This window comes from Vidua macroura, chromosome 30 (assembly GCF_024509145.1).
Source record: "Vidua macroura isolate BioBank_ID:100142 chromosome 30, ASM2450914v1, whole genome shotgun sequence".
Classification (NCBI taxonomy): Eukaryota; Metazoa; Chordata; class Aves; order Passeriformes; family Viduidae; genus Vidua; species Vidua macroura.
The window spans coordinates 2549824-2577055 of NC_071600.1; the positions used below are offsets into that span (position 1 = coordinate 2549824).

At 54.8% G+C, this 27232-nt stretch overlaps 2 protein-coding genes and 2 pseudogenes across 2 annotated transcripts in view; 2 read left to right on the plus strand and 2 right to left on the minus strand.

Moving 5' to 3' along the window:
- LOC128820667 (uncharacterized) overlaps positions 1-27232 on the plus strand; it is a 2212279-nt pseudogene that overhangs the window by 1431405 nt on the left and 753642 nt on the right.
- The window catches only part of LOC128820669 (uncharacterized), a 1091286-nt pseudogene that overhangs the window by 431005 nt on the left and 633049 nt on the right, over positions 1-27232 (minus strand).
- LOC128820751 (olfactory receptor 14J1-like) overlaps positions 1-27232 on the plus strand; it is a 102697-nt gene that overhangs the window by 61171 nt on the left and 14294 nt on the right. The window lies entirely within an intron of this gene.
- LOC128820700 (olfactory receptor 14A16-like) lies at positions 14545-16395 on the minus strand. Its single transcript, XM_054001514.1, has 2 exons — positions 16291-16395; positions 14545-16166 (listed from the first exon to the last, which is right to left on the minus strand). Exon 2 carries the CDS (start codon positions 16138-16140, stop codon positions 15208-15210), a length of 933 nt encoding a protein of 310 aa, XP_053857489.1. The 5' UTR covers positions 16141-16166; positions 16291-16395; the 3' UTR covers positions 14545-15207.

A 27232-nucleotide genomic window follows, 5' to 3' on the forward strand; every position in this document is an offset into this window, starting at 1 on the left:
GGCCCCCGGCTGCAGGACAGCCCCGCTGCCGGTGCCGTCCTGCCGGGGACGCACTGGGGGGATCTCCTTCCCCTTCCCTCTGGCACGGAGGCAAATCCCATCCTCTCCTTGTCCTTCCTGCCCCAGAGAAGGAGCTGAGGATGGAGACCAGGGAGGACAAATCCCCACGGCAGAACCTCATGGCAGAGGCTGTTTTGAGCAGCTCCATGGCACAGGAATCCAATGGGGAGGAAAATCCCCAGAGATCCCGCAGGAGGAGGGGCTGCAAAGCCAGCCCAGGGTGCTCTGAGGAGGAAAGACCCACCCTGGGCCAGGAAGGTGGGCAGAGCTGCAGCCAGAGCTCGGAGCTGGTGGTCCATGAGCAGCTCCATGATGGGGAAAAGCCCCACAAGTGCTTGGAGTGTGGGAAGAGCTTCAGGCGGAGCAACAACCTGATCTGCCACCAGATGATCCACACCGGGGAATGGCCCTACGAGTGTGGGGAGTGTGGGAAGGGCTTCAGCTGCAGATCCAACCTCGTCACCCACCAACGCATCCACACTGGGGAGAGACCCTATGAGTGTGGGGAATGTGGGAAGAGCTTCAGCCGAAGGTCCTACTTGATCAGCCACCAGATCATCCACACTGGGGAAAGGCCATACAAATGTGGGGAATGTGGGAAGGGCTTCAGCCAGAGGTCCAAACTGATCATCCACCAAATGGTCCACACTGGGGAGAGGCCCTACGAGTGTCCCGAGTGTCAGAAGAGGTTTCACACCAGCTCCAGTCTCCTTGTGCATCAGCGGATTCACACAGAGGAGAGGCCCTTCCGCTGCCCTGACTGCAGGAAGGGTTTCAAGCACAGCTCCACCCTCATCAAGCACCAGCGCATCCACAGCGGGGAGAGGCCCTACGAGTGTGGGGAATGTGGGATGAGCTTCAGCCAGAGCTCAAGCCTGATCTGCCACCAGAGGACCCACACTGGGGAGAGGCCCTACGAGTGTGCCCAGTGCCAGAAGAGGTTTCACACCAGCTCCCATCTCCTCCTGCACCAGCGGATTCACACCGAGGAGAGGCCCTTCCTCTGCCCTGACTGTGGGAAGGGCTTCAAGCACAAATCCCACCTCATCAGGCACCGGCGCGTCCACACCGGGGAGAGGCCCTACGAGTGTCCCCAGTGTGGGAAGAGCTTCATCCAGAGCTCTGCATTGACCCGACACCAGCAGACCCACCGGTAAGGGAAGCCCTGCAAGTGCCCCAACTGCAGGAAGAGCTTTGTGCACTGCTCCAACTCCATCCCCCATGGGAGGACCCACGTTGGTCAGAGCCCCGGTGACCCACATTCCCTGTGATCCATGTTGGGAAGACACCTGGCTGGTTATCATTTTGGTTTGGCCCTATGTCCTAGGGTGATGGTATGGTGTTTGTATCCCAAATCGTGTGTTCTGTTTATGCCTGATATTATGTTCTGTGCCTTCAGGACTGACTCTGAAAGTGAAGGATTGTTTTGTCTTGTTATCAGCCGGCGCACCTCGCCCCATGGTCTGTGTCTAGGAGAGGCTTGGCTGGCTGGGGGTTTGCTAGCTTGCTTGCTGGCTTGCTTTTGCTTTTGCTTTTGCTTTTGCTTTTGCTTTTGCTTTTGCTTTTGCTTATTAGTTAGTTTAGCTAGGCAGTCCAATTTTTACCCTGCACTGTTTCTTTTTTCTCTTCCCTTTCCTTTTCCTAAATACCATCTGAACCTGCTCTGGACCTGGACCTGGGAAACATCAAGAAACACCGAGAGTCTGCATTTTGTGACCTGCAGCAGCCATTCCCCAGCACCAGAGACTGATAGCTGGGCGACCACTCCCAGGAGAGACTTTCTGAATTTGTCATCTCTTCAGAACGGTGAAAGGGTTTTGTCATCTGGTGTTGATTCTTTTTTTTGTGTTGGGGAGTGTTTTGGCTGGTTAAATAAACAGGTTTTTTCCATTTCTCTCTGAGGAAATCTTTCCCGAACCAGGTGGGGGAGGGGCCGTGGGAGGTTTGCTTTCCGGGGGCTCCTTCCGGACGTCTTCTCCCAAATTTTGCCCTAAACTAGGACAAATATTTTGGCGCCCAACGTGGAGTCCAAGCCGCCTCAGAGGTGATTGGTACAGAAGCACAACTCCTCCTGGCACCCCGACTACCGGTGCTGGGGTGGGTGTTCAGAGGAAAGGTTCCCTCCACCCACCATGCCACCAGTGCTACATGGAGCAAGTGGATTGCTCTCATCACGCAGGGCGCCCGTATTAGTAAACTGAATCGCCCTGGGATTTTGGAAGTAATTACAAATTGGCCTGAAGGTGAAAACTTTGGTGTCACAGATGAAGAACAAGAACCAGTGACACGGGCTGAAGAGGCTCCACCCTACAACAAATTGCCAGCAGAGGAAACACGCTATGCTCTTTTCACTGACGGTTCCTGCCGCGTCGTAGGGATGAATCGGAAGTGGAAAGCAGCTGTATGGAGCCCCACACGACGTGTCGCAGAGGCCACTGAAGGAGAAGGTGGATCAAGTCAACTTGCTGAACTCAAAGCCGTTCAACTGGCCCTAGACATTGCAGAAAGGGAGAAGTGGCCAAAGCTCTACCTCTACACTGATTCATGGATGGTAGCCAATGCTCTGTGGGGATGGCTGGAGAGATGGAAAGGGGCTAACTGGCAGCGTCGAGGAAAACCAGTCTGGGCTGCTGAAGAATGGAAAGACATTGCTACCCGGCTAGAGAAATTACCTGTGAAGGTTCGCCATGCAGATGCTCATGTCCCCAAGAGTAGAGCTAATGAAGAACAGCAAAACAATCAGCAGGTAGATCAGGCTGCAAGGATAAGGGTGTCAAAGATAGATTTAGATTGGCAACACAAGGGGCAGTTGTTCCTAGCGCGATGGGCCCATGATGCCTCAGGTCATCAGGGTAGAGATGCCACCTATAAGTGGGCACGAGCCCGAGGGGTGGATTTAACCATGGACAGCATTTCTCAGGTTATCCATGACTGTGAGACGTGTGCTGCCATCAAGCAGCCAAGCAGGTGAAGCGCCTGTGGTATGGTGGGCGGTGGTCCAAGTACAGGTATGGGGAGGCCTGGCAGACTGACTACATCACACTGCCCCAGACACGCCAAGGCAAGCGCTACGTGCTCACAATGGTGGAAGCCACCACGGGATGGTTGGAAACCTACCCTGTGTCTCATGCTACCGCCCGTAACACCATCTTGGGCCTTGAAAAGCGGGTCCTTTGGAGGCATGGTACCCCTGAGAGGATTGAGTCAGACAACGGGACCCATTTTAAGAACAGCCTTATCAACTCCTGGGCTAGGGAACATGGCATTGAGTGGGTGTACCACATCCCCTACCATGCACCAGCTGCAGGCAAGGTGGAGAGGTACAATGGACTGTTAAAAACCACCTTGAAAGCATTGGGTGGGGGATCTTTTAAAAACTGGGAGCAGCATTTGGCAAAAGCCACCTGGTTAGTTAACACCCGAGGCTCTACCAATCGAGTGGGCCCTGCCCAATCTGAGCCTTTGCATGTAGTAGATGGAGACAAAGTCCCAGTGGCACATATCAGAGGTTTGTTAGGGAGGACAGTGTGGATCAATTCTACCTCGAGTACAGAAAAACCCATTCATGGGGTTGTCTTTGCTGAGGGACCAGGTTGCATGTGGTGGATTATGCAGAAAGATGGAAGAACACGGTGTGTACCTCAGGGAGATTTGATTGTTGGGTGAGAACTATGTGTAAATATCACTGTTTGCTGAATGTTACTACCATTGTCTTTGTATAGCTGTCTATTGGATGTGTTTGTAGAGTTAGAATATATATATTAGTTTTAGTAGTAAACTGATGATATGGGGATAAGGGATGGAATGTCCTAGGCTGACTGTATGATGCTTTTATCCCCAATTGTCTGTTCTGTTTACGCTGAATAATAAGTTTTGCACATTTAAGACTTTTTCCAGGAGTGAAGGGAGGGAGAAGAAGAGCGGAGTTGGTTTTCAGAAACTGCACTCACTCCTCCACATTCCTGCTCCTGGACTGTGTTGTCTGCAGATGGACAGAGAGCGAGACAGAGCTCTCCTTTGCTTTTTAGTTAGTTTTAGCTAGCCGAGGCAAAGAAGTTCCCCGGACTGTGGCTTTTCCTTTTCTTTGGACCTGCTCAAACCTGCTCTGGACTGAACACCAAGAAGAGCACCGGCAGCTCGCACCTGTGGCCCAGCGGGCCGGGCCTGGGCCGTGGCATTTCCAGAGCCAGAGGGACTGATCAAAGACTGAGTGAGCCGAGCTGCAGCCCGGGCAGGGGGGGATTTTTCTGAGTTTGTCTCTCTTTTAAAGCGGCAAGAAATTTCGTTGTTTAATATTGTTTAGGTTTTCTTGTTTAATAAACAGTTTTTTCCACTTTTCTCCAGGGAAGTATTTTTCCCCAAACTGGTTGCGGGGAGGGGCCAATTGAATCTGCCTTCTAGAGGAACCCCTCTGGGGATTCTCTCCCAAATTTACCCTGAACCAGGACAATGGCCACACCGAGCAACTGGAATTTTGCATTTAATGTTGCATCCATCTGTACTTTTGTTAGTTTTGGCTATATTCTGCCTACTGTTTATAATCATCCTGTATATCCTGTCAGAAGATAAACCAAATTATATCCATCCAACATGTAAACCACATACAATGAACTCAGTACATGAAATGTTCTATAATTGCAGTATTTCTGAACCATAAATGAGAAAACCTATCCATTAACTGTACCCTTACCTCTAATCCGCAATACACCACATATTTATGACAAACACACAAGAGATAACTGTATTACCACTCGAGGAGTTGGTAATTGGTATTAAATGCAGCCACAGGGTAAAGGGACTCAAAGCTGGGCAGAGGATTTGAGGTGTGGCCTCCCCAGCGCCCAGCACAGAGGGACAATCAGAGCCCAGTCGTGCTGCCCACACAATTGCTGACACAGAATACCAGGATGCCCCTGGCATATTCCTGACCAGAATCCCGCTGTCCCTTGTCCCTCCCTTGTTATTAAACTTTTTTTAAAAACAGACATTGATAATCTTTCACAGTAGCCATCAGAGTAATTTCAAATGGAGCTTTTGCCTTCCTGATGATCTTTCTTGAGGAGGTCAGGGCTGAGGGCTGGGACCCAGGGTGGGCTGGGTGGGAAAAGCACTTTGGCACAGGGATTCCTTGGGGATGTTTAGGGGAGGAACAAAGGTGGGACAAGAGGCCTCTGGGAGAAAGGGCAGCCATGCCCACCAGGCCTTTGTGACCCACGGTGACATGGTGCCCAGAGGCCGTTGTGACACGGGTGCATGTCATGACTGTGAAAAATGCATATTTTATGATTGGCTTTACGCAATAGTTACAATGAATATTATATGTGTAATGTCGGAAAGTTATGCTGTATTAATTCTCTCAAGTAGTGTGTTGAATGTATTTTTAGGTTATAACACAATGTTAAAATAGAAACTATAATATGTAAGATACTTTTTAACTATCTCAAGAAAGAGATGAGATAATCAAGGAATTCTTCGCACAAAGATAACAATTACAGAAACCCCTAAATTTTCCAGAGGAGAGGAATTTATGGCTTTCCTTATCAACAGAAACGAACTTCTTCAAGCCTGACTGAGACTCAAAGGCGCCTGGGAATTAACAGAAACTTTTTGACAAGTACCAGACGAATTGCTTGTTTTAAATAAAATATATGCATAATCATGAAGTGTTTTGTATATGCAACAGGCTATTGCTTTTAAGGTGATTCCTTTGTTCACAAGGCATGCTTGTCGTGGCTTAAGTGCCCAAGAGCATCCGGACGTCCATAATTCTTTGCTTTTTATTGTCTTGTAATTGTCCTAACTCTAAATTTTTATTACTCTAATTGTATTACTATTTTTATAACCATTTTATTATTATTAAACTTTAAAAATTTTAAAAACCAAGTGATTGGCGTTTTTCACATGACCCTTGGGGCTGCCAATCCCTGCAGGGGCCACTGCCACGAGAGCAGCTCTCTGAGGAGGCAGCAGCTTCTCTGGAGGCAGCAGCTCCCCTGGGTGATTGTGGCCAGTGTTCACCAGAGCACTGCCACAATGCTGAAGGAGGAGGAGGAGAATGCCCACGGCCAGCCCCGTGAGGGGCGGCCACTCAGGCCCAAGCAGCAAAAGGTGAGGGACAGGGATGGAGGGACAGCTTGCAGAGGGACAGCCCTGGGGCAGGGACAGCCAGGCCTGGCACCAGCCCATGCTCTGTGGAGGGGACAGTGCTGGGATGGCCCAGGCACAGCAATGCCCCAGAGGCAGCGAGCCTGTTGTATTGTGCTTTTATATCTCTGTAACACTTCTGTAATGGTTTGCCCCTTCACCCCCCATTTTCTCCCAATGCTTCCACCCTGAGCTTTCCCCCTTTCACTCAATTTCGATCTCCCTGAAAATGCTCAGTCATTCCCCTGTTCCCTCCCTGGCACCCTGTCCATCCCTCTGCTCCCCATCCCACTCTCCCAGAATCTTCCACCTTGGGCATCCAGTGAGTGGACGAGGCCCAGGGGTCCCTCCCTTAAACTTCCCCCACTGGTTTATGTATCTGTCTGTCCTTCTGCGTTCCACTCCCCCACATCCCCCCATTGGTGAATGGGCGTTCCTTCCCCCTTGTTACCGCCCCAGTACTTAAGATGTTGCAAAAGGCTCGAGGCAACTTTCGGCTGTCGGACGCTCTGGCCTTCGGAGCTCCTCGGAGCTCGGGTTAAACCTGAGACTTTTTCCCCAGCCTTGAGTCGGATCCCTTAATACCTCCTCGGACGTCGCCTCTCCTCCATACACGGCAGACAGCGAAGCGCTCTGTCTTAGCCGCTCCCCGACTCTCCTCGAGACACAGGGGAGTGTCCCCTGCAGCTGACCGTACCTCGGCCGGGCAGGCGAAGCCAGGGGGCTTCAGGGTGGGCAGGGCGGCAGACCAGGGTGCCAGGAGCGGGCATGGAGGACCACGGAGACCAAGAGAGCATCCCCAGGGGTGAGGAAGGAGGACACCGACAGAGCATCCCCCTGGGGCAACGAGCACCGAGACCGGCGGAGCATCGCCCCGAGCGACGACGACGGTGCTGGGAGGACCACGGAGACCGGCAGAGCATCCCCTTGGGACAGCAAGCATTTAGGGATTTTAGGGATTGTAGAGAGTAGTTTAATATGTCAAATGGATGAGAAGTTTAGGTTTTAGGTTTTTAGCATATTGTAGATGGGTACAAGATGGAGGATACAGGGTGTTGTCTCAACTTCCCTCAGGAGCTGCCCGATGTGGGGCCAGAAAACTCAGGGACACCGACAGAGCATCCCCCCGGGGCAACGAGCACCGAGACCAGCAGAGCGAGGACGATGGGGCCAGGAGGACCACGGAGAGCGGCGGAGCATCCCCTGGGGGTGAGGAGGGAGGACATGGACAGAGCATCCCCCCGGGGCGACGAGCACGGAGAGCGGCACCACCGGAGATGGGGCTGGGACCCCCCACAGACCCCTCCCCATAGGGTAGGGACCCAAAGAAGACCCCTCCCTATGGGATGGGCACCCCAGAAATGGGGCTGGACCCCCAGAGATGCCTCCCCATGGACTGGGACCCCCAGAAATGGGGCTGGGACCCTCAGAGACCCCTCTGCATTGGCTGGGGCACCCCAGAAATGGGGCTGGGACTCCCAGAGACCCCTCCCCATGGGCCCCGGCACCCAAAATAGGGCTGGGACCCCCACAGACCCCAGAAATGGGGTTGGGACCCTCAGAAATGGGGTTGGGACCCCTACAGGTGAGCCACGCCCACTCCCCACCTGGCCCCACCCTCAGTGTCGAACTAACCAATCAGCGCCTGGAACAATCAGCGCAGGAACGTCTTCATCTCTAATTGATATTGAATCCAAGAACCTCCTCATGCAGTTGGAATAGATATGAAAATCAAGACCCTTCATGGCTGACAATCAGTCTGTCCCTCTGTCCTTGCCCCCACCCCACCATTTCCCCCATCCAAGCCCTGGCACTCAGAGCAGCCTTGTGCAAATCTGAGCTCCCTCCAGCCCAGGCTGGGCCTGCAGCTTTCAGCTCCTTGGCTCCAACTCCCACCTGCTTTCCCTGGAGAAGGAGCTGCCCGGGACACAGAAGGATGTTCGTTTCTTGTCAGCCAACAAAGCCAAGGGAAGGCACAGCTCCATCCAATGCAAAAGTCATTCCTCTGCTGGCTATTAAATCCACTGTGCACAGCAGACAGTCTCAGAGCAATGGAAAACACCTTCTGTGCCCAGCACAGATCCCAAGGTGCCCCCAAACCCTCCTGCCCCGATTCTGCCCAGATTTGCTCTTTGCACACACGAGTCACTGGCTGAAGTCAGGAGCTCCCTCCATGCCCCGAGGGACGAAAAGAGGGAAAGTGGATGAAGAGCTCTACTGTGCAGAGCCAAGGTCCAAGTGCCCCTGCAGTGGGAACCACAACTCATCAGGTTTGTGTCCTTTGGGCTCAGGGCCTGGTGACACTCAGAGGCACAGAAAGGTTTCTTGCCAACAAACACAAGTTGAACATTGGAACAGTTTAATAACCATCCCAGCTCTTCCCTCAGCTCTCTGTGATGTCCCAGCAGCATCTGACATGTCCCCCATCCCCAAGGGATTTCTGTACAGGAAGAGTTTTAGACAAAGACACAAGAAAAGGTAATTTTGTGATAGATATAAACACAACGAGGATGTTGTCTAATGTGATCTTTATTTGAACTTCAGAAAGATTGGACAACTCCCTGAAGCTCCAAGCATGAAACCAGTCAGTTGAGAGGCACTTGAATGACCAGAAAGCATCTGGAGGAGGAAATCTGGGAGCAGCAGGAAGGGCATAGATCCAGCTGGTCTAGTGAAGAGATGGCCTCAGTCATGGCCATTTCAACAGAAGAGCTGGAAACACCTGAAGGAATAGGGAGAGGAAATAATAAACAGCATATTGGCTACACAAGTAGAAGGCAAGATCAGTATTTCTCCTCCTGCCATCACTACACCTCCAAGAAATTCCTGTTCCTGGAGGGAAAATTTTGCTGTTTCTTAAAAGTACTCAAGTGAGACAGATAATAAAGATTTACTTATATAATATGAAATGTACAGGTACTAACACCTGTGCCCCCTTCCAGGCAGACATCAGCTGTGTGCCCATGAACAGGCAGTGCCACTTGTGCCCTGAGGTGCCCAGCTGGGATTGGATCTCTCAGAGAGGAGCTGAGGGAGAGCAGAGCACCTTGCAAGCTGCAGGTCCCTGCCAGCCCCGCAGGGCTCCTGTGCCATCAACATCTGCTCTGCTCCAGGCTGAAACAGGGCCCAGCACGGTGCCGGGATCATCAGAGAGCTGAGGTGTGTGCTGGAATTCCATGCCCTCGCCATGGCGCAGCAGCCCTGCATTTCCCTGCTCCAGCCTTGGTCTCCAGCACAGCCATGGAGGCTCTTTGGGCTCCTGAGTGTTCGTGCAGCCCCCAAGGGCAGCTGAGCTCTGCCTTTGGCACAGTCAGCCCTGGCCAGCGCAGGCCACGCTCAGCAATTCCTTGTCTGTGCCCGGCCTTGCTGCCAGCCCCGGCAGCGGCTGCGTGGCCCCTTGGTGGCCCTGTGCTGGCCCAGCCATGGTGCCACAGCCCCTGTGCAGGCCCAGCCCAGGACAGGAGCATTGCGGCTGGGAACGGCCCCTGTGCCGTGGTGCCCACGGCAGCCTTGGGGCTCTGTGCCCCATGGCCTCCCTGCTGGGCAGCCTCTGCCAGCTCCTGCCCAGCCCGTGGCACCTGTGGGGCTGCACAGACAGCCCTGCCCCGGGCTCTGCCGGCCTCTGGGCCAGCAGAGAGGCCGGCCAGGGCTGGCCATGGCCGGAACAGGCCCTGAGCCCCGCAGCAGGATGGAGCTGGGCCACAGCCAAACTCAGCCCAGGCCAAAGCTGGGCTCAGCAGCCAGGGCTGCCAAGGGCTGGGGACAGAGGCTGGCGCTGACAAATGTCCTGGGCCCCCTCCCTGCTGTGTCCATGCCCCCAAGGGCACAGAGCAGCCTCCTCTCTCGGGCACTTGCCTGTTTTCAATGCCTTGCACAGGCGCTGGCCCTGCCCCACAAGGCCTGGGCTGAGTCCTGCCCCTGCACGCTCAGCCAGGCTGAGATGGACACTGATGGTTTCTGGGCCAGGCTCTCGCAGCCCAGCCCAGCTCCCTGCAAGCTCTGCCAGCTGCCCTGAGCTCTGTGCAGCACCAAGGGCCTCTCCCCAGCACAGCCCAGCCGGCTCTGGCCCCACAGCTCTGCTCAGGCCAGGCTGCTCTGGCCACTGGCCCCACGGCCTCAGCCCCTGCCAAGGGCACAGCAGCAGCTGCAGCTCAGCCAGGACTCAGCCCCAGCCATGGGGGAAGGGGCTTGCCCAAGGCACAAGGAGGCTCCCTGGCTGCCCTGCTCCCCTCGGCCTCAGCTGCTGAGAGCTCTGCAGCCCCTGCTGCCATCCCATCTGCCCAGGCCAGCACAAGAGCCCCGGCCTTGGGGCCCTCCAGAGCTGCTCCTGCTCCAGGCCCAGGGCCCATCCCAGAGCTGGGGCAGCCACAAAGCTCTGCCCATTTCTGCTCATTGCTGCTCTGATGGGGATGGATCCTCAGCCCCTTGGAGGTTCCTGATGAATTTTCTTACTCCAGACACCTCTTCTTTCTTGAGCTCTTGAGTTCAGGAATTGAGTGGGAAAAGCTCATAAACATTTGTTCACAACACCCAAAACATATAGCCTCAGAGAATAATTGAAGTTTTCCGTTCCTCTGTGGTTAATTAGACAGATTTCAGAAGTGCATTCAAAGTGAATCTACTATACTGAAAACAATGCAGAGATAATTGTTCTTTTCCTGCTTATGGATTGATATCAGCAATGACCAATTGATATTGACCCCCAGCCCCTTCTAATGCAGTCTGAACAGATATGAAAATCAAGACCCTTCATGGCTGACAATCCACAACACTTTGTCCCCATCCACTCCCCACTATTTCCCTCATCCATCCTCTGGCACTCAGAGCAGCTGAGGAATGGAGCCTCATCCAGGGCTGTCCCCAGGGCTCAGGATTGGGGCCAGGTCAGTGAAATCTCTTTATTGCTGATCTGGACAAGGCCATCGAGGGCACCCTCAGGCAGTTCCAGGTGAGCCCAGGCTGGGTGGGAGTGTGGCTGTGCTGGAGGGCAGGAAGCTCTGCAGAGGGATCTGGACAGGCTGGAGCCATGGGCCCAGGACAATTGGATGAGGTTCACCAAGGCCAAGGGCCGGGTCCTGCCCTGGGCTCACAACCACCCCAAATCCCTGGCCGTGCCCTGCCCCTGATCCCCACAGCCTGTCCTGTTTCCTTCATCCCTGCATTGCCAGGGACTTTCTGGGACAAGGCAGCTCTGCTCTGGGGATGGAGGCAGCTCCAAGTGCCACCACTGGAGTGGGAACCACAACTCATCAGGTTTGTGTCCTTTGGGGGTCAGGAACTGGTGAGACTCAGAGGCACAGAAAGTTTCTCTTCATGGCCAACAGACCACAGTTGAACAGGACACAATTTAATAACAATCACGCTTTTCCCTGAGCTTTGTACAATGTCCCTCACACAGCCCTCCTTGGATGTCACACAGCCCCTCTGTGATGACACAGCAAGCTCTGTGACCTCATGTTACCAGATGATAAATTGTCTCCACCAGGTGATCTCACATCTGGAGCTTGTTCTCCAAAACCCCAGGCCTATGGAAACCACACAATGCCCATTGTGTGAGAAGGGGAGCTGGAAGTTCACCAGCCTCAGTGTCCTGCCAGCTCAGCCAGGCCCACGGGAACATTGGGGTCCACGACCACCAGGGACCACCAGAGAGACCCCCGGACAGAAGAGAGCATGGGTAAAGGGGAGGGGAAATATGTTAATTATTTTGGGGAAATGATTATCACATGTTCAGTCCAGGATAATCAATGAATATGTGTGCAAAATACAGAATATGAACAGAAACTTTCCTGCACTCAGCATGCTCGGCTTTGGGAGGAGCTATCCCCCGTGCATCCGGCTGAATAAAGAATGCTGCTTCTTGATGCTGCATTGTGTGAAGGAGTTTTGTGTTTCACCGAATTTTTGGTAACACTCCACTCCCAAGGAAAGCTCTGTCTCCTGCTGCTCACAAACAGAGAAGGGCTGGTGGCAGATGTGGGGGTCGGAGGCTGCCTGGGGCACTGGGACCATGAAATAATCAAGTTTTCAATGATCTGTGAAAGAAGGAAGGGCAGCAACAAAACTTCCACACTGGAATGAGGAAGGGCAGACTTTGGCCTATTTAGGATGTTGATTTGGGAAGTACCGAATCAGGTACTGATTTTTTAATGGGAAACAGCCCTTAAAACAAAGGGGTCCAGGGAGGATGGAAACATTTCTAGAAGGTAATCTTAAGGGGGAAGGAGCAGCCTGTCCCAGTGTGGCAAAAGATGAGCTGGTGAGGAAAATGACTATCCTGGCTGCCCATGGAGCTGTTGTGGGAACTCAGGGGAAAAAAGGATATGCAACTCAGGAAGTGTTTAAGGATGTCGTTAGGTTATGCAGAAGGAAAATTAGACAGGTGAAAGCTCATTTAGAACACAACATGGTGGCTTCTGTAAAAAAAAAATGAAAATGTTTCTATAAAAAAATATTAGCGAAAGGAGGGGGAAGGAGAACCTCTACTCTTTATTGGATGCAGTGGAGAATATAGAAACTAATAATAAGGAAAATGCTAAGCAATTTAACACCTTGTTTGTCACAATTTTCAATATTAGGACAGGTTTTCCTCAGGACAAGAGTTCTCCTGAGCTGGCAGATGGGCACAGGGAGCAGAACAGGCACCTATAATCCAGGAGGAAGCAGCTGGTGACCTGCTGAGCCACTCAGATGCTCACAGGTGTATGGGATGGGATGGGATCCATCCTAGGGGGATGAGGGAGCTGGTGGATGAGCTCCCCAAGCTGCTCTCCATCATTTCCCATCAGTCCTGGCTCAGCAGGGAGGTGCCAGAGCACTGGAGGTGCCAGTGTGAGCCCATCTCCAAGAAGGGCTGGAAGGAGGATCTGGGGAACTCCAGGCCTGTCAGCCTGACCTCAGTGCCCGGCAAGGTTCTGGAACAGATCACCTTGAGAGCCATCACAGGGCAGCCACAGGATGGCCGAGGGGTCAGAGCCAGCCAGCGTGGATTTCAATATCTGCATTGATGATCGGGATGAGGGGATTGAGTCCACCATCAGCAAATCTGCAGATGACACCAAGCTGGGTGTGAGTGTGGATCTGCTGGAGGGTAGGAGGGCTCTGCACAGGGCCCTGGACAGGCTGGATCCAGGGCCCAAATCCAACAAGGTGAGGTTGAACAAGTCCAAGTGCCGGGTCCTGCACTTTGGCCACAACAACCCCTGCAGCGCTCCAGGCTGGGGACAGAGGGGCTGGAGAGCAGCCAGGCAGAAAGGGACCTGCAGGGAGTGATGGACAGCAGGCTGGACATGAGCCAGCCGTGTGCCCAGGTGGCCAAGAAGGCCAATGGCTCCTGGCCTGGATCAGGAATGGTGTGGCCAGCAGGAGCAGAGCTGCTGTGCCAGCACTGATCTGCCTCTGCAGCTCCTCCTCCTTGCCCAGAACAGGGAGCCCCACAGGCAGACACAGCAGCCCAGATGTGCCCCCCTGGCCTGGGCTGCCTCTGGCAAGGGAGCAGCACGAGGCACTGCAGGAGCCTGCAGACAATTCCTGCAGCACCTGTGGGATGATCCTGCTCCCCAAGGGACGTTCCCATGGTGCCAAGGCAGGAACTGCAATGGGGAGTGGGGCCAGAGAGGAAAGGGCAAACAGGGATGGGCTGTGTGCAGGGGAGGGAACAGGGCTGGGCAACAGGAAGAAATCTGTAGGAGGAAGACTAAAGAAAGTAAAGGTAAAGCCAGATAAACGCTCCAGGCAGTTTGGGGGTGGCTGCCAGGCAGCGCTGGCTCTGAGCAACAGCGTCTGCAGTGGGATAGGAAAGTCCCAGCTGATGGGAACAAACTTTCTGGCTGAGTGCAGAGGCCAGAACAAAGCTGAGTGCTTTCCTTGGCGTTCCCCAGCCCTTCCTGGCCCCAGGGGCTGATGGCATTTGTGCTGCCTCAGGTTCCTGTCCCCACAGCACCAGCACGGGGGTGCTCCCGCCTGCTGTGTGCAATGCAAACAGGGGCTCCTGAGGCAGCACTGCCGTGTCTGTGCCTGCAAGGATGCAGCACCTGTGTGAGCTGGGGGAGAGGCCAGGGCTGCAGAGGGGGGATGTTGTTGGCAGCTCCATGAGGACGCTCTGGGACGCTGCCCTGGGCTGTGCAGCGCACTGGGGATGGATCAGCCCCTGCTCTGCTGCTCCTTCCCGTCTCCCCCAGGGCCCTGGCAGAGCACGAGCCGTGCTGTTTCCCCCCAGCATGTTGTTGGCAGCTCCATGAGGACGCTCTGGGACGCTGCCCTGGGCTGTGCAGCGCACTGGGGATGGATCAGCCCCTGCTCTGCTGCTCCTTCCCGTCTCCCCCAGGGCCCTGGCAGAGCACGAGCCGTGCTGTTTCCCCCCAGCCTGCCCACGGCCAGCCTGGGGCTGCTGACGGGGGTTTTCTGTGCTGAGCATTGGCCTGGCCGTGTTCTTGAGAGAGCCTGGGCAAGGAGCCTGGAGCCCCCAGGCCCTGGCCTGAGGCGTCAGCGCTGCCCCAGCAGTGCCCATGGCCTGTCCCTGCTGCAGCCCCGGCACTGCCACCCCCAGGACTGTGCCCGGCCCCGAGAGCACTCAGGCCCTGCAGCAACACCAGGGCCACCAGGGCAGCGGGGCAGGGCCACGGGAGCAGCACTGGCAACACCAAGTGCTGCTGCTGCTGCTGGGCACAGCTGCTGTGCCAGCACTGATCTGCCCCCAGCTCTGCACACAGACATTGCTGCTGCAGCTCCAGAGAAGGCAACAAAAGGGCAGCTCTGCAGAAAACTCTGCTGGGACATCCTTTAGTTCCTTTAAAGTCACTGAGAGCACAGCCCCTCATTGACACAGTCTGTGGCCACAGGGAAGTTGGTGGGAAACAAAATGAAAAGTGGAACAAATGAAGACATTTCCTTGTGGACAATATTTAAAAGTAAAATAAAGAAAAAGAACCTGCAAAACAAAACCAACAAGGAGTATCAAAGATTACTTTTATTACAAGTGATTGGCAGAAACTGGCCAGCAGTTTAATGTTTCCGAAAGCATCCAGGCATCAGTCTCCACACTGCAGCCTTGAGCTCCTGGTTCCTCAGGCTGTAGATGAGGGGGTTCAGGCCTGGAGGCACCACTGAGTACAGAACTGACAGGGCCAGATCCAGGGATGGGGAGGACATGGAGGGGGGCTTCAAGTAGGCAAACACTGCAGTGCTGGCAAACAGAGAGACCACGGCCAGGTGAGGGATGCAGGTGGAAAAGGCTTTGTGCCGTCCCTGCTCAGAGGGGATCCTCAGCACAGCCCTGAAGATCTGCACATAGGAGAAAACAATGAACACAAAACAACAAAATGCCAAACACACACTAAGAGCAAGAAGCCCAAGTTCCCTGAGGTAGGATTTGGAGCAGGAGATCTTGAGGATCTGTGGGATTTCACAGAAGAACTGGCCCAGGGCATTGCCATGGCACAGGGGCAAGGAAAATGTATTGGCTGTGTGCAGCAGTGAATAGAGAAAGGCACTGGCCCAGGCAGCTGCTGCCATGTAGGCACAAGCTCTGCTGCCCACGAGGGTCCCGTAGTGCAGGGGTTTGCAGATGGACACGTAGCGGTCGTAGCACATGATGGTCAGGAGGGAAAACTCTGCTGAGATGAAGAACATAAAGAAAAAGATCTGTGCAGCACATCCTGTGTAGGAGATGGTGCTGGTGTCCCAGAGGGAATTGTGCATGGCTTTGGGGACAGTGGTGCAGGTGGAGCCCAGGTCGCTGAGGGCCAGGTTGAGCAGGAAGAAGAACATGGGCGTGTGCAGGTGGTGGCCGCAGGCTCCGGCGCTGATGATGAGGCCGTTGCCCAGGAGGGCAGCCAGGGAGATGCCCAGCAAGAGGCAGAAGTGCAGGAGCTGCAGCTGCCGCGTCTCTGCCAGTGCCAGCAGGAGGAAGTGGCTGATGGAGCTGCTGTTGGACATTGGCTGCCTCAGGAAATGGTTTTCTGCTGAGGAGAAAAATACAGGACTGGGTCAGGCCACACTTCTATGAAGAAAATATATTGCATATCTCATAGCAATTCAGCTTTCAGGGTTGCTCTTTTTAGGATGACTTCTCTGCATTCTCCGCACCTGGGCTCTGGGTTTTGCAGGCACTGAGAGCAGGGACTCACAAATGGGCTCAGGAGGATTTCTTCTTCTTGTGCAGTGAGAGGCAACTGAGAGTGCTGGCTGATCTCCAATTAAATGGACTTGGGAGACACCAAAAAGCTTTTCAGCTCTGCTGTTTGCAATTTGCCCATCTGACGAACTGAGCTGAGGGAGTTCCTTGTATTTGTTCATCCAGCTGCACCTGCCACAGTTAGGAGTGGCTGTGGGTGTTTGAAATCCCTGACATTTCTAATGCACTGCAGGTGAAATCGTGTGGGTGTGAGAGGCACAGGGATGGTCTCAGTGCACGGACAAGAGAGCAGCTCTGGCCATCAGGGCTGTTCTCAGCTGCCCCTTGCTGGCAGCTTTGAGCTGAAGGAGAGGCAGCCAGAGGAGTTCCCCTAGAGAGAACCAGGGCAGTGCTGAGAGCAGAGGGCTCTGGGCTCAGAGAGCAGATGGACAGAGCCCTCGCCTTCTCTCAGGGTGCCTCACTGGGATCTCAGCTGTCTCCTGCCAGGCTGATGTACGGAAGGATCATTGCAGCTGCCCAGGTGCAGCTGCCCAGCAGCATTTCCCTGGCCCTACCACTGAGCTGTCTGCTCCATGGGGATCCCAGGCAGCCCAGAGACAGCACGGGAGAGCTGTGCCCTTCTGGAGGGCACCTGCAGCCCTGCAGGACACCCAGGGAATCAGCTGAATGGCCCCTGAGGGCACCTGGGCACTGCTCCCCCAGACACATCTCCCCAGCAGCATCCAAAGGGTCCCTGCCTGGACGGGCACCTGCCACCCCCAAACCCTGGCACTGCCTCAGAAAACCCAATGGTGGCAACAAGGACAGCACAGGCACCTGGGCATGGCATTGAAATGTCACACTGCTCCTGCCAGGGGAGAAGGGACACTGAGACTGATGGAAATCAGGGGCTTGTCCTTCCTTGCCTGGGCTCTGGCTGCTGCAGGGGCAATGCACAGCCGAGCCCCCGTGGGATGAGGGCAGGGGCTCTGCTTAGGATGGGAAAGGAGCCCGGGGAGGAGCTGCTGGGGGAAGGTGTCTGAGCCACAGGGACAGCAGGGAGGTGCCACATCCCCCTGCCCAGCATTTGTGGCAGCAGCTCCCTGTCCCTCCCTGCCCGTGTCTCTGCTGAGGGGAGCTGTTCCTGCCAGCAGCGTCTCCCTGTGCCCAGCTCCGCTCCCTGCCAGGGCTCACAGAGCCCATCCCCAGCCCACGGCCCCGGGGCAGCACTGCCTGGGCAGGGATCTGTCCTGTGCCTCTGAGGGGGCAGCAGGGAAGCCCCGTTCTGGAGCTTGTTCTGCTCCACACCAGGACATCCAGGAGAGCCACCCTGACAGGTCCTGTCAGTGCTGGCATTGTCAGAGACACTTCCAGGAACTCACCTGCATTGCTCTGCAGCCAGAGACTCACCATGTCCAGGGGCTGTGCAGATTTCTCCCCTGATGGGGACTCTCCTGTCTTCCCACCGCAGCCTACCTTTAACCTCGTTCTCACTGCTGCTACCTGCCCTTGCTGCCTACAGGTACTGCCCTGTCTGCCCTATGGCCACCTCCTCTGCACCAGAGGAACTGGGAGAGCCCTTGCAAAAGATCATGGAAACTGTGGGATGGGCCAGCCTTAGGAGATCACTGCAGGAATGGAAGTTTAACTTTCCTTGAGGCAAAGAATTATTCATTCAAACCCTGTGAAGATTTCTCCCCTAGCAAGGGCTCAGTCACTCTCCCAGCCCAGGCTGCCACTCCTCTCTCTGTGCCTCTGTGCTGTGCCCGGGCTGGCTGCAGGCAGTGCCCCAGCCCTGCTGGGCTGGGAGAAGAGCTGCTCATCCAGAGAAATGTGCTTTTGAAGCTCTGCTTGCTTACCAGCATCACCCTCTGTGCCAGGAGCCCGGCCCAGCTCAGCAGCACAGACACAGCACAAGGACTTGAATGAGCCTCTGGGGCTTTGTGCTCAGGCCCTGAACATCAGGCCCCGAGAGGGAGCTGCAGAAACCTCTCCAGAACTCCAAGTCAGAATCCAACTCCAAAGTTTCTTTGACTTTTAATGGGTCCCACTGAGGAACACGAGTGAGAAAGTGTCCCCAGGCTCCAGTTAGAGCAGAACACTGGAGGCAGTGATGAGAGGTGGGGACAGCAAGGGAAAGGTGTCTCTGGTGCTGAGCACACCTGGATGTGTTTCAGGAATGCAAAGGGCCAAGGCCTGAGCCCCAGCCCCTGGCAAGGCAGATCCTGTCCCTCCCTCATTGCTCAGGGCTCTTCCCGGGATGGGCACTGGCATGTGGGGATGTGCAGTGCCAAGGGCAGGACCATGGGGCGGCCCCTGCCAGGCTGCTGAGCAGGGACAAGGAGGCACTGAGGCCCCAGGGCTGCAAGGGTCACTTGTCCCCTCGTGGCCTCAGGCCCAGGGCCAGCAGCCATGGCCAAAGTGCTGCACAGGTTGGCTCTGTCAGGGCCTTGCAGCTGCTGCACATGCCTGTGCCCTCTGCAGCCCAGGCTGTCCTACGGTGTCCCTGCCCTGCGCCTCTGTCCCTGCAGGCTGTCCTCATCCCCCTTTACATTAATCTTTTCTTCCTCTGGCTGTTCTCTACTATGTCAAAAGGATTCACAACCTCTGAAACCACCCTTCAGTCCCTCCCAGGGCTCTCCTCTGCTGTCCTCACTCTCCACCCCACTGAGCACAGAGCTCCTGTGTCCCTGTACAGTGGTCCAGTCCCTGAGACCAAGAGCGCCTGGACAAGAGGGACAGTTCTTTTCTTCAGCAAGGAAACCACAGAGCCCCAGGGTTTTGAATGCAGATGAGAAGCAGTCACCAGAGTCCAAGGCAAGCCTGACCTGTCTGCCCTTGCAGCTTTGTCTGAAAGCAACCTTTGGATATATGGGGAGTTTTGGGGGTGGAATTTCATTTCAGCCGTGGGTTCCTGGACTGGAATGACAGTTCTCCATAGGATGGAAAGGGTGGAGCTCCAGTGTTTCAAAGGCTGTTTAGAGGTGGCCTCAAGCTGGCCAAGGCAGCCAGACCTGTTGTCAGGGAAGAATCCTTGGATAGAAAGAATTTGGGAGGCCAGACCCCACTTTTATCTATGGGCATCTGGATGAGAAGGACAGTTCTTTTCCGTAGGAAGGAAAGTACAGAGCCCCAGTGTTTGAAAGGCAGATGAGAGCTGGCCCCCAGAAAACCAAGGGAACCTGGACAGTCCTGGCAGGTTTTATCTGGGAGCTATCCATGGGTATAAGGACTTTTGGAGGTGGATTCTCAATTTTGGCCATGGATGCCTGGATGTCAAAGATAGTTTCTTCCATGGGAAGAAAAGCCCAGGCCCCCAGTGTTTTGAAGGCAGGTGAGAGGAGACCCCCAAGAGGCCAAGATCAGCCAGTGCTGTCTGTCCTGGCAGGTTTCATATGGGAATAATCCTTGGATGTAATCACATTTGGAGGAGGAACCCCAATATCAGCCATGAACCCCTGGAGGAGAAGGACAATTCTTTCCCACAGGAAGGAAAGCATGGAAGTCCAGGGTTTCAGGGGCTGATGAAAAGCCACCCTCAACATGCCAAGGTCAGCTGGACCAGTCAGGTGGCCTCCAGGAGGCCCAGCCAGCCAGACCTGTTCCATGTTCTTGGATCCTTGGGGCCCTGCAGCATCACAATGGCCCCTTGGTTCCATGAGGCCCTGTAGGATCACAGCAGATTTTTGTTTCCATGAGGCCCAGTGATATCACAATGGTCTCCTTGGCCCCACAGTGGCACAATGGTCCCTTGCTTCCATGAGACCTTGCAGTGTCAAAATGAAATCCTTGTTTCCATGGGAATGAGCAATGCCACGATGCCCATTGGTTCCATGAGGTCGCAGAGTCTCAAAATGGCCCCTTGGTTCTATTGGGTTCCCCAGGATCACAATGGCCCCTTGGTTCCACCTGGCCTGGATGTGTTACACTGGCCCCTTGCTTCCATGGGGACCCGCAGTGTCACAATGGCCCCTTGTCCCCATGAGGCCTTGCAGTGTCACAGTGGTTGCCTTGGTTCTGTGAGGCCCTGTGGTGTCACAATGGCCCCTTGGTTCCATGGGGACTCGGAGTGTCAGGATGGTCTCACTGGTTCCATGGAGCCCCGCAGTGTCACAATGGTCTCTTTTGGTTCCGCAGTGTCTCAATGGCACCTTGGTTCTGTGAAGCCCTGAAGTACGGAATGGCCCCTTGGTTCCATTGGGCTCCTCACTGTTACACGAGTCCTTGGTTCCACGGAGCCCTGCAGTGTCACAGTGCTCTGCTTGGTTCCATGGTGCCACACAGGGTCACAAGGGCCCCTCAGTTCTACAAGGCCCCACAGTGTCACAATGGCCCTTGCTCCCATGAGGCCGGGCCATGTCACAATGGTCTCATTGGTTCTTCAAGGCTCTGCAGTTCCACAATGGCCCTTGAAGTGTTACAATGGTCTCAGCGGGTTCCCCCGCTGGTTCACAATGGCCTCCTTGGTTCCATGATGCCCCGTAGTGTAACAATGGTGTCCTTGGTTCCACAGTCAGAATGGCCCTGTGGTCTCGTGGAGCCCCACAACCCCTTATGGAGCCCCACAGTGTCACTGTGATCCCCTTGATTCCATGAGGCCCTGCTGTGCTACAATGACCCCTTGGTTATACAAGGCCCTGCAGTGTCACAACAGCCCCTTGGTTCCAGTGGGTCCTGAAGTGTCATAATGGTCTCCATAGTTCCATGGAGCCCCGCAGTGTCACAATGAACTTTTGGTTCCATGAGCTTTTGTACTGCCAACAGCAGTCTCCTTGGTTCCACAGTGTCACAAGGGACCCTTGGTTCCATGAGGTTCAGTAGAGTAACGTGGACACCCTGATTCCATGAGGCTGTGTAGCGTCACAGTGATCTCCTTGGTTCTGCGGCCCTGCTGTGGCTGCTGTGTAACACTGGACCTGTGGTACCATGAGGTTCCATAGTGTCACCATGGTCCCTTTGGTTCCACAAGGCCTTGCTGTGCCACAATGGATCCTTGGTTCCATGAAGTTCCATAAAGTCTACAATGATCTCCTTGGTTCTGCAGCGTCACAAGGGACCCTTGGTTCCATGAGGTGCTTGGCCTGCCACAGCCCCTCACAGCCCCTCACGGCCCCTCACAGCCCCTCACAGCTCCTCATGACCCCTCACAGCCCCTCATGGCCCCTCATGGCCCCTCACAGCCCCACTCATGGGGCTCCTCCCAAAGGAGAAGGGGTTGGGCTCTGCCTGTTCTCCTTTATTTCAGTCCCTTCACAGCAACGAGTAAAGAAAGGCTGAAATGGAGCCTTTCCCCAGCCTTTCCCTCTGGGTTAGCTGCGGGCTGAAGCTCTGTGCTGGCGCTGGCCCGAGCTCCAACATCCCTGCAGCCCCAGTTCCTTTGCTGTCCCCCGGTGTCCGTTCCCTGTCCCCGAGTCCCGCCCGGCTCTGGCAGCAGCAGCAGCTGCAGCGCAGTGGGCGCCAGCCCGGCCCAGCCGGGGCTCCCGGGCAGGAGCAGCAGCAGCGCCGGCCCCTTCCCACCTGCTCCTGCCTCGGCTTCCGAGGGCTTTTTCCAGCTGAATTCTGGAGAAGAGCAACAAGCACCCACACACAGCCCTGACTCCTCAGGGCCCGCCTGTGCTGCCCTGAGCCAGCCCTCAGAGGAAGAAAGGATCGGGTTCCAGCGCTGTTCTCAGCGCTGCTTTACTCACCCTGAGCTGACAGCAGGAGGCTGCTGCTGCCTTTGCCTTGGGAATTGCAGATCACGGCTGCTCTTGGCCCTCTTCTGTTTGCCACTTGAATTTTATCCATAAAACTGCAAGTGCCTCTTTCAGTTGGTGCTACCCACGGTGCTTTCATGACAGTGAAGTCAGTATTTTTGTCACAGGCATAAAAATCAGCAGATACTGGAATGCCCACCAGCCCCTGAGCACTAAGGCGAGGGGAATTGAAGCCACACAGGCCACATTTGCAGTGCTCAAACACAGCCCTGTTGCTGGTGCTGATGAAATAGAATCAACTGACAGAGGCCGTCACAGAAATTGCCTCCGCGGTGTGGAATTAAATTAAAAAATCCACCAGGAGAAACGGAAACCAGAATTTCTTGACTTACTGCATTGCTTCTTCCCAGCAGCAGGAAATGGAGCTGCCCAGAGGTGTTTTCCCTGCTGGTGAGCACAGTGAGAGCCCAGCCTGTGCCCAGTCCCAGCAGAACCTGAGCCCAGCCCAGGGAGCTCAGCGCACGCGGGGCCAGGCCCAGAGCCCCGGGCACGGCCGCCCATTGTGGGGCAGCGGCGCAGACGGAATGTCCTGCGGCCCAAACCTCCTGCTCCTGCCACACAGCGCCCAGCGCTCTCCCCCTCCTCCTCCTCTCCCAGCACGGCACAAATTCCAGCTCGGAGGAGGCTTCCCCAGAGAGGGCTCTGGCTCCTGCTCCAGCCTGAGTGTCCCTGCAGAGGAACAGGGCATCTTTCAGGCACTTCCACAAGCTCAGGCTTCTCACTTCATGGTGAATCTGGGATGGAAATGGCCTTGCTAAGAAAGCCAAAAGCCAAGGGAATGGATTAGGAATAATTAGAAAAAAATCACCCTTCTTCCAGGCAAGGTTCACCAAGTCATTGCCTGCATTTCTCCTTTTCAGATTCTTTCAGTCGTCTCCTGAGAGGTCCAGCCTGTTCTGGTGCTTATCATGAACTGATTGCACTCTTAATTTATGCACCAAGGCACCAGATGTGGAATCATCTACACTGAACTCAGAAACAAACTCCCTCTGTCAGACTATTTTCACATTCCAGATCATTTTCAAGATGTCCACGGACAGGTTGAAATGATTGTCTCACAACTCTCCACTTCTGTCTGCAGGCTCTGGAGATTCATTCTCTGAATTCAGCCAGGCTTGTATTCTCGAACAATTCCTGCTACTACCTCCTGTTTTCTTATTGTAGAACTGTAACAGTGAAAACCTCACCAATTGCACAACTCTCTAGTCCACCAGGAAAATAAAGGACAAGTTGTCAAGTTCTCCAAACCTTTGTCCTGCTTTGCTCCAAGAGTCCTGCTGCACGCAGGGTGTGGAAAGCCAAGAGAAGCTGCAGCTGGTGGCACATCTTGTGACAGGAGCTCGACCTGGTTCTCCAGGAAAGGTTCTTGAAAAGAGCAGACAGGACTGTGGAGAAGATTCCTGGAAAACTGAAACAGCTTTCCGGAAGTGAAATGGAAATTGAAAGAAACAGTCAAAATGTTTTCCTCCATTTATTTCTATGTTCCCCTTTTCCATGTTGCACTACTTCTCCATGCCATTAATTCCAAATGGATCTCACTCTCTCAAATCAGTGACTTAGCAAGTTTAAGACACTGTAAAATACCATGAGCTGCACACAGTTTGCCTTCCCCTGTGTTTGCTGGAAAGCAATGCTGGAGCCAAAAGTGCAGTGCTTGGGTTGGGCACGAATCCTGCAGCCAGGGAATGAGCCCTGGCAGTGTGTGACCCTCAGCAGTGACAATGCACAGCAGCGTTGCTGTGCTGGCTCTCCATGGAACCATCCCAGGAGCAGGTGTTGAGCTCAGAAGCCATCGCAGCCACCACCCTGCTCCAAAGGCCCTAGGCAGGGTGTGCTGACAGAAGCATTCCCCAGGTGATCTTGATCCTGAATGTCTCCTTAGGAGGTCTGGGCATATAGAAGAATGAGCTCCTTGAGGGCTGACCCTGTTTGGACAAGCTGCTCCTCAGCCCCAGCTGCACCAGGTCTGACATGGCCCACCTGGCACTGACATCCCTGTGCCCTGCAGCAGAACCTTGTCCCTGAGCTCTGCAGCTCCATGTCCCAGCCCAGTGCACCGTGTCCCACCTGCTCTCCTCAGGGCTCTGCCTGCACACAGGCCCAGGAGAAGTTTTCCTCTTGGTAAGGAAGGAATGGAAAAGCCTGAGCAGGTTTCCTGAACAACAAACCCCACTCAGGAAGCACCTGCTCAGTACAGGCTGCCTGGAATGGTGTCACCTTTCTACAAGGGACAGTGTGACCAGAAATTATCTCTGGAAGCAGAATTCTCTGAGTCTCCCAGCTGAATTCTCTGTCCCTGTCCTGTCCCTGGATCTCTGTTGCAGATGGAAGCTGCTGGTGCCATCCTCACCTTTAAGCTCTCTTTTGAATGCAAACAGATGTTCCCAGCTGTGTTAAGCAGGATTTGCTCCATGTTTCTATAAATCTTTTGTGTTCCCCATGGAACGAAGGGGCCACTTTGGTGCTGAGGGGGTGACGTGGAAGCAAGGAGTCAATTGTGACCCTGGGGTCCCATGGAAGCAAGGGGCCATGGTGACACAGCAGGGCCACGTGGATCCAGTGGTCCATTGTGACACTGTGGATCCAAGGAGACCATGGAGACAGCCCCAGAACCTCATGGAACCAAGGAGCCCACGGTGACCCAGCGGGGCTGCATGGAGCCAATGGCCCATGGTGACACTGCCCATCCAAGGAGGCCATTTGGGCACTGCGGAAGCTCATGGACCCAGGTAGGCCATTGTGACACTGAGGAACTTCATGGCACCAAATATCCATGGTGACACAGCAGGGCACCACGGGAACCCAGGAACCGCTGTTGGCAGTGCAGAAACTCATGAAACCAGGGGCCCTTGTGGCACTGCAGAACCAACACAGCTGCTGCACCTTGTCCCCGGGCCCTGCACGGCTCCTTGGGAGGCACGGCAGGAGCAGCACCCTGGGAGCCTCGGGAATGCCCCTCTGGGATCCATGGCACACGCTCCCAGGGGCTGGAATTCCAGTTCCCAGCCAGGAAAAGATCTTCCTGCCCTTGAAGGCAAAGCTCTTATGGAAGAGCCAAAAGCCAAGTGCAGCAAGATCCTACAGTGTCATTTCACTGCCAGCCTTCATAACTTCACCCATGGTGGTTGTAGCTCCTGGATTGGGAATGAAATCAGGGCAGGGCCTTTGGTGGGAGCTGCCCTGGGTCAAGGGAGACACTGAGAGAGAAACAGAGCAGGCAAAGAAAGGCAGCAGAGAAAAGAGGACCCAAACACAAACAGCTGAGAAGGTGGCACTCTGAAAACACAACTGCAACTGACTGAAAATGAATGTGAGAGAAAGAAATAATTTTGTAACTTGTATTTCCTATCAAAATACAATTTCCTCCCTTTCTCACAAACTCCTCCTGGTGTCCTTCATCAGGGCTGTCAGAAAGTTCTTCGTTCTGAGTGGATGTTCCAGACTGCAGCCACAAGGAAACAGGGAATGGGAACTTTCCTGCTCCTGGGGAGTTTGACATCCTCAGCTGAGGAGAGGAGGAGGCACCAGAAGGAAAGAAGAGATGGGCTTCAACCTTCCACAAGAAGGAGGGGGGGGGGAATCCCTCATCATGTCTGCAGCTGCTCCCACAGGGATGTGAGGGCTGATCCCAGAGCCCCAAGGGTCACATTCAGGGCTGCCCTCAGGGAATGCTCGCCTGCTATTGAGGGGCAGCGTGGGAGCACCTGGATCTCGGAGCAGCCAGCTGCCCCCCATGTTTGGAGGTGCCTGAGGAGGGCTGGGACCATGCCAGGGACATCCTGCAGTGACATCCCCCCTGTCCCGCTCTGCGTGCGCTCAGTCCCAAACCTGACCCTGATCCTGGTCTCAATCTCACTCCACGTTTAGACACACTCACAGTTCTGTATTTAATCTCATCCCAGTGCCAGACTCGTCTAGCCCCAGACCCATTCCCAACCCCAGCCCTAAAGCCAATCCCATGTCTAGCCTTAACCCCAAGCCCAGCTCTAACCCAAATCTCAGCCCCAGCCCCAACCCCAGCCCCAATTCCAGCCCCTTCCTAAATCCTCAGCCCAAACCAAATCCCAGGTTCAGCCTTTCAGGGGGTTTGGGTGTGTCTCTGTCCCTCTGACCCTGATGATGTTTGGGCAGGGTCACACCAGGGCTGAGAGGGACAGAGACCCCCCCCGACCTCCCCAGGGATGAGAAGGTCGGAGAGCCCCCCCAGCCCCGAGCACCCTCAGCAGTGAGAGGGACACAGAGCCCCTGGTCCCCAGCCCTGCACAAGCATTCCCTGAGGCCAGAGGGATGGAGACTGCCTGAGCATCCCCCAGGGTGAGGGGACAGAGACCCCCGAGCATCCCCTGGGCTGAGAGGGAGAGAGATTGCCCTGAGCACCCCCTGGCACAGGGTGAGAGGGAGTGAGACCCCCCAGGCATTCCCTGGGGTGAGAACAATGGAGACCCCCTGGGGAATGGCCTGGGGTGACAGGGACAGGGACAAGTCACTCAAAGGAAACTGTGTCCAGGTTTCCAAGAGTTCCTCCAGAAAGAGCCAGAGCCTCAGAAGAGGGAACCATGCGGTTGTCAAAGGCACTTGGGGTCACACAACAGTGCCCTGAACTCACTGAGCCAAAATAATGTCACAATGTGGTTAATAAAATTGTTAGAGTTGCCTCTGCACCAATGAAGGTACTAACGAGACCAAATCCCAAGTGGATTTTATTGAAGAGTAAATGTGAGGTAGAGAGAGAGAGGAAAGAAAGAGCAAAGGGGGGAGAGCAAGGGAGCGACAGGGACAGAGACCTCCCCTGGGGCAGGGCAAGGGTGACATTGTCCCCTGGGTGCGGGGCCTTCCCAGGGTGGGGGTTTTACACCTGAGCCAGTTTGGGTAAGGGGGGTGGTGTTCACCCCCCACCCCGAGCAGGGATTGCCTCACTGTTTCAGGTGACAATGTAAGATGGAACCAAAAGTGTGTTTTCAGTCACCATCTTCATGAACTGTGATAAACAGGTGGGGCAGTGTTCTTTATCTCTGCCATGACTCAGCCCTGATAACGCCCTCCAGGGGCCATCTTCTGTTCATGGGCCATTGAGTGTCACTGCAGGACTGATAAAATTACATCATCCCATTGTGGGATGCTCCGCCCAGGGGGAGGAACCAAGCATTCCTACCTGGAT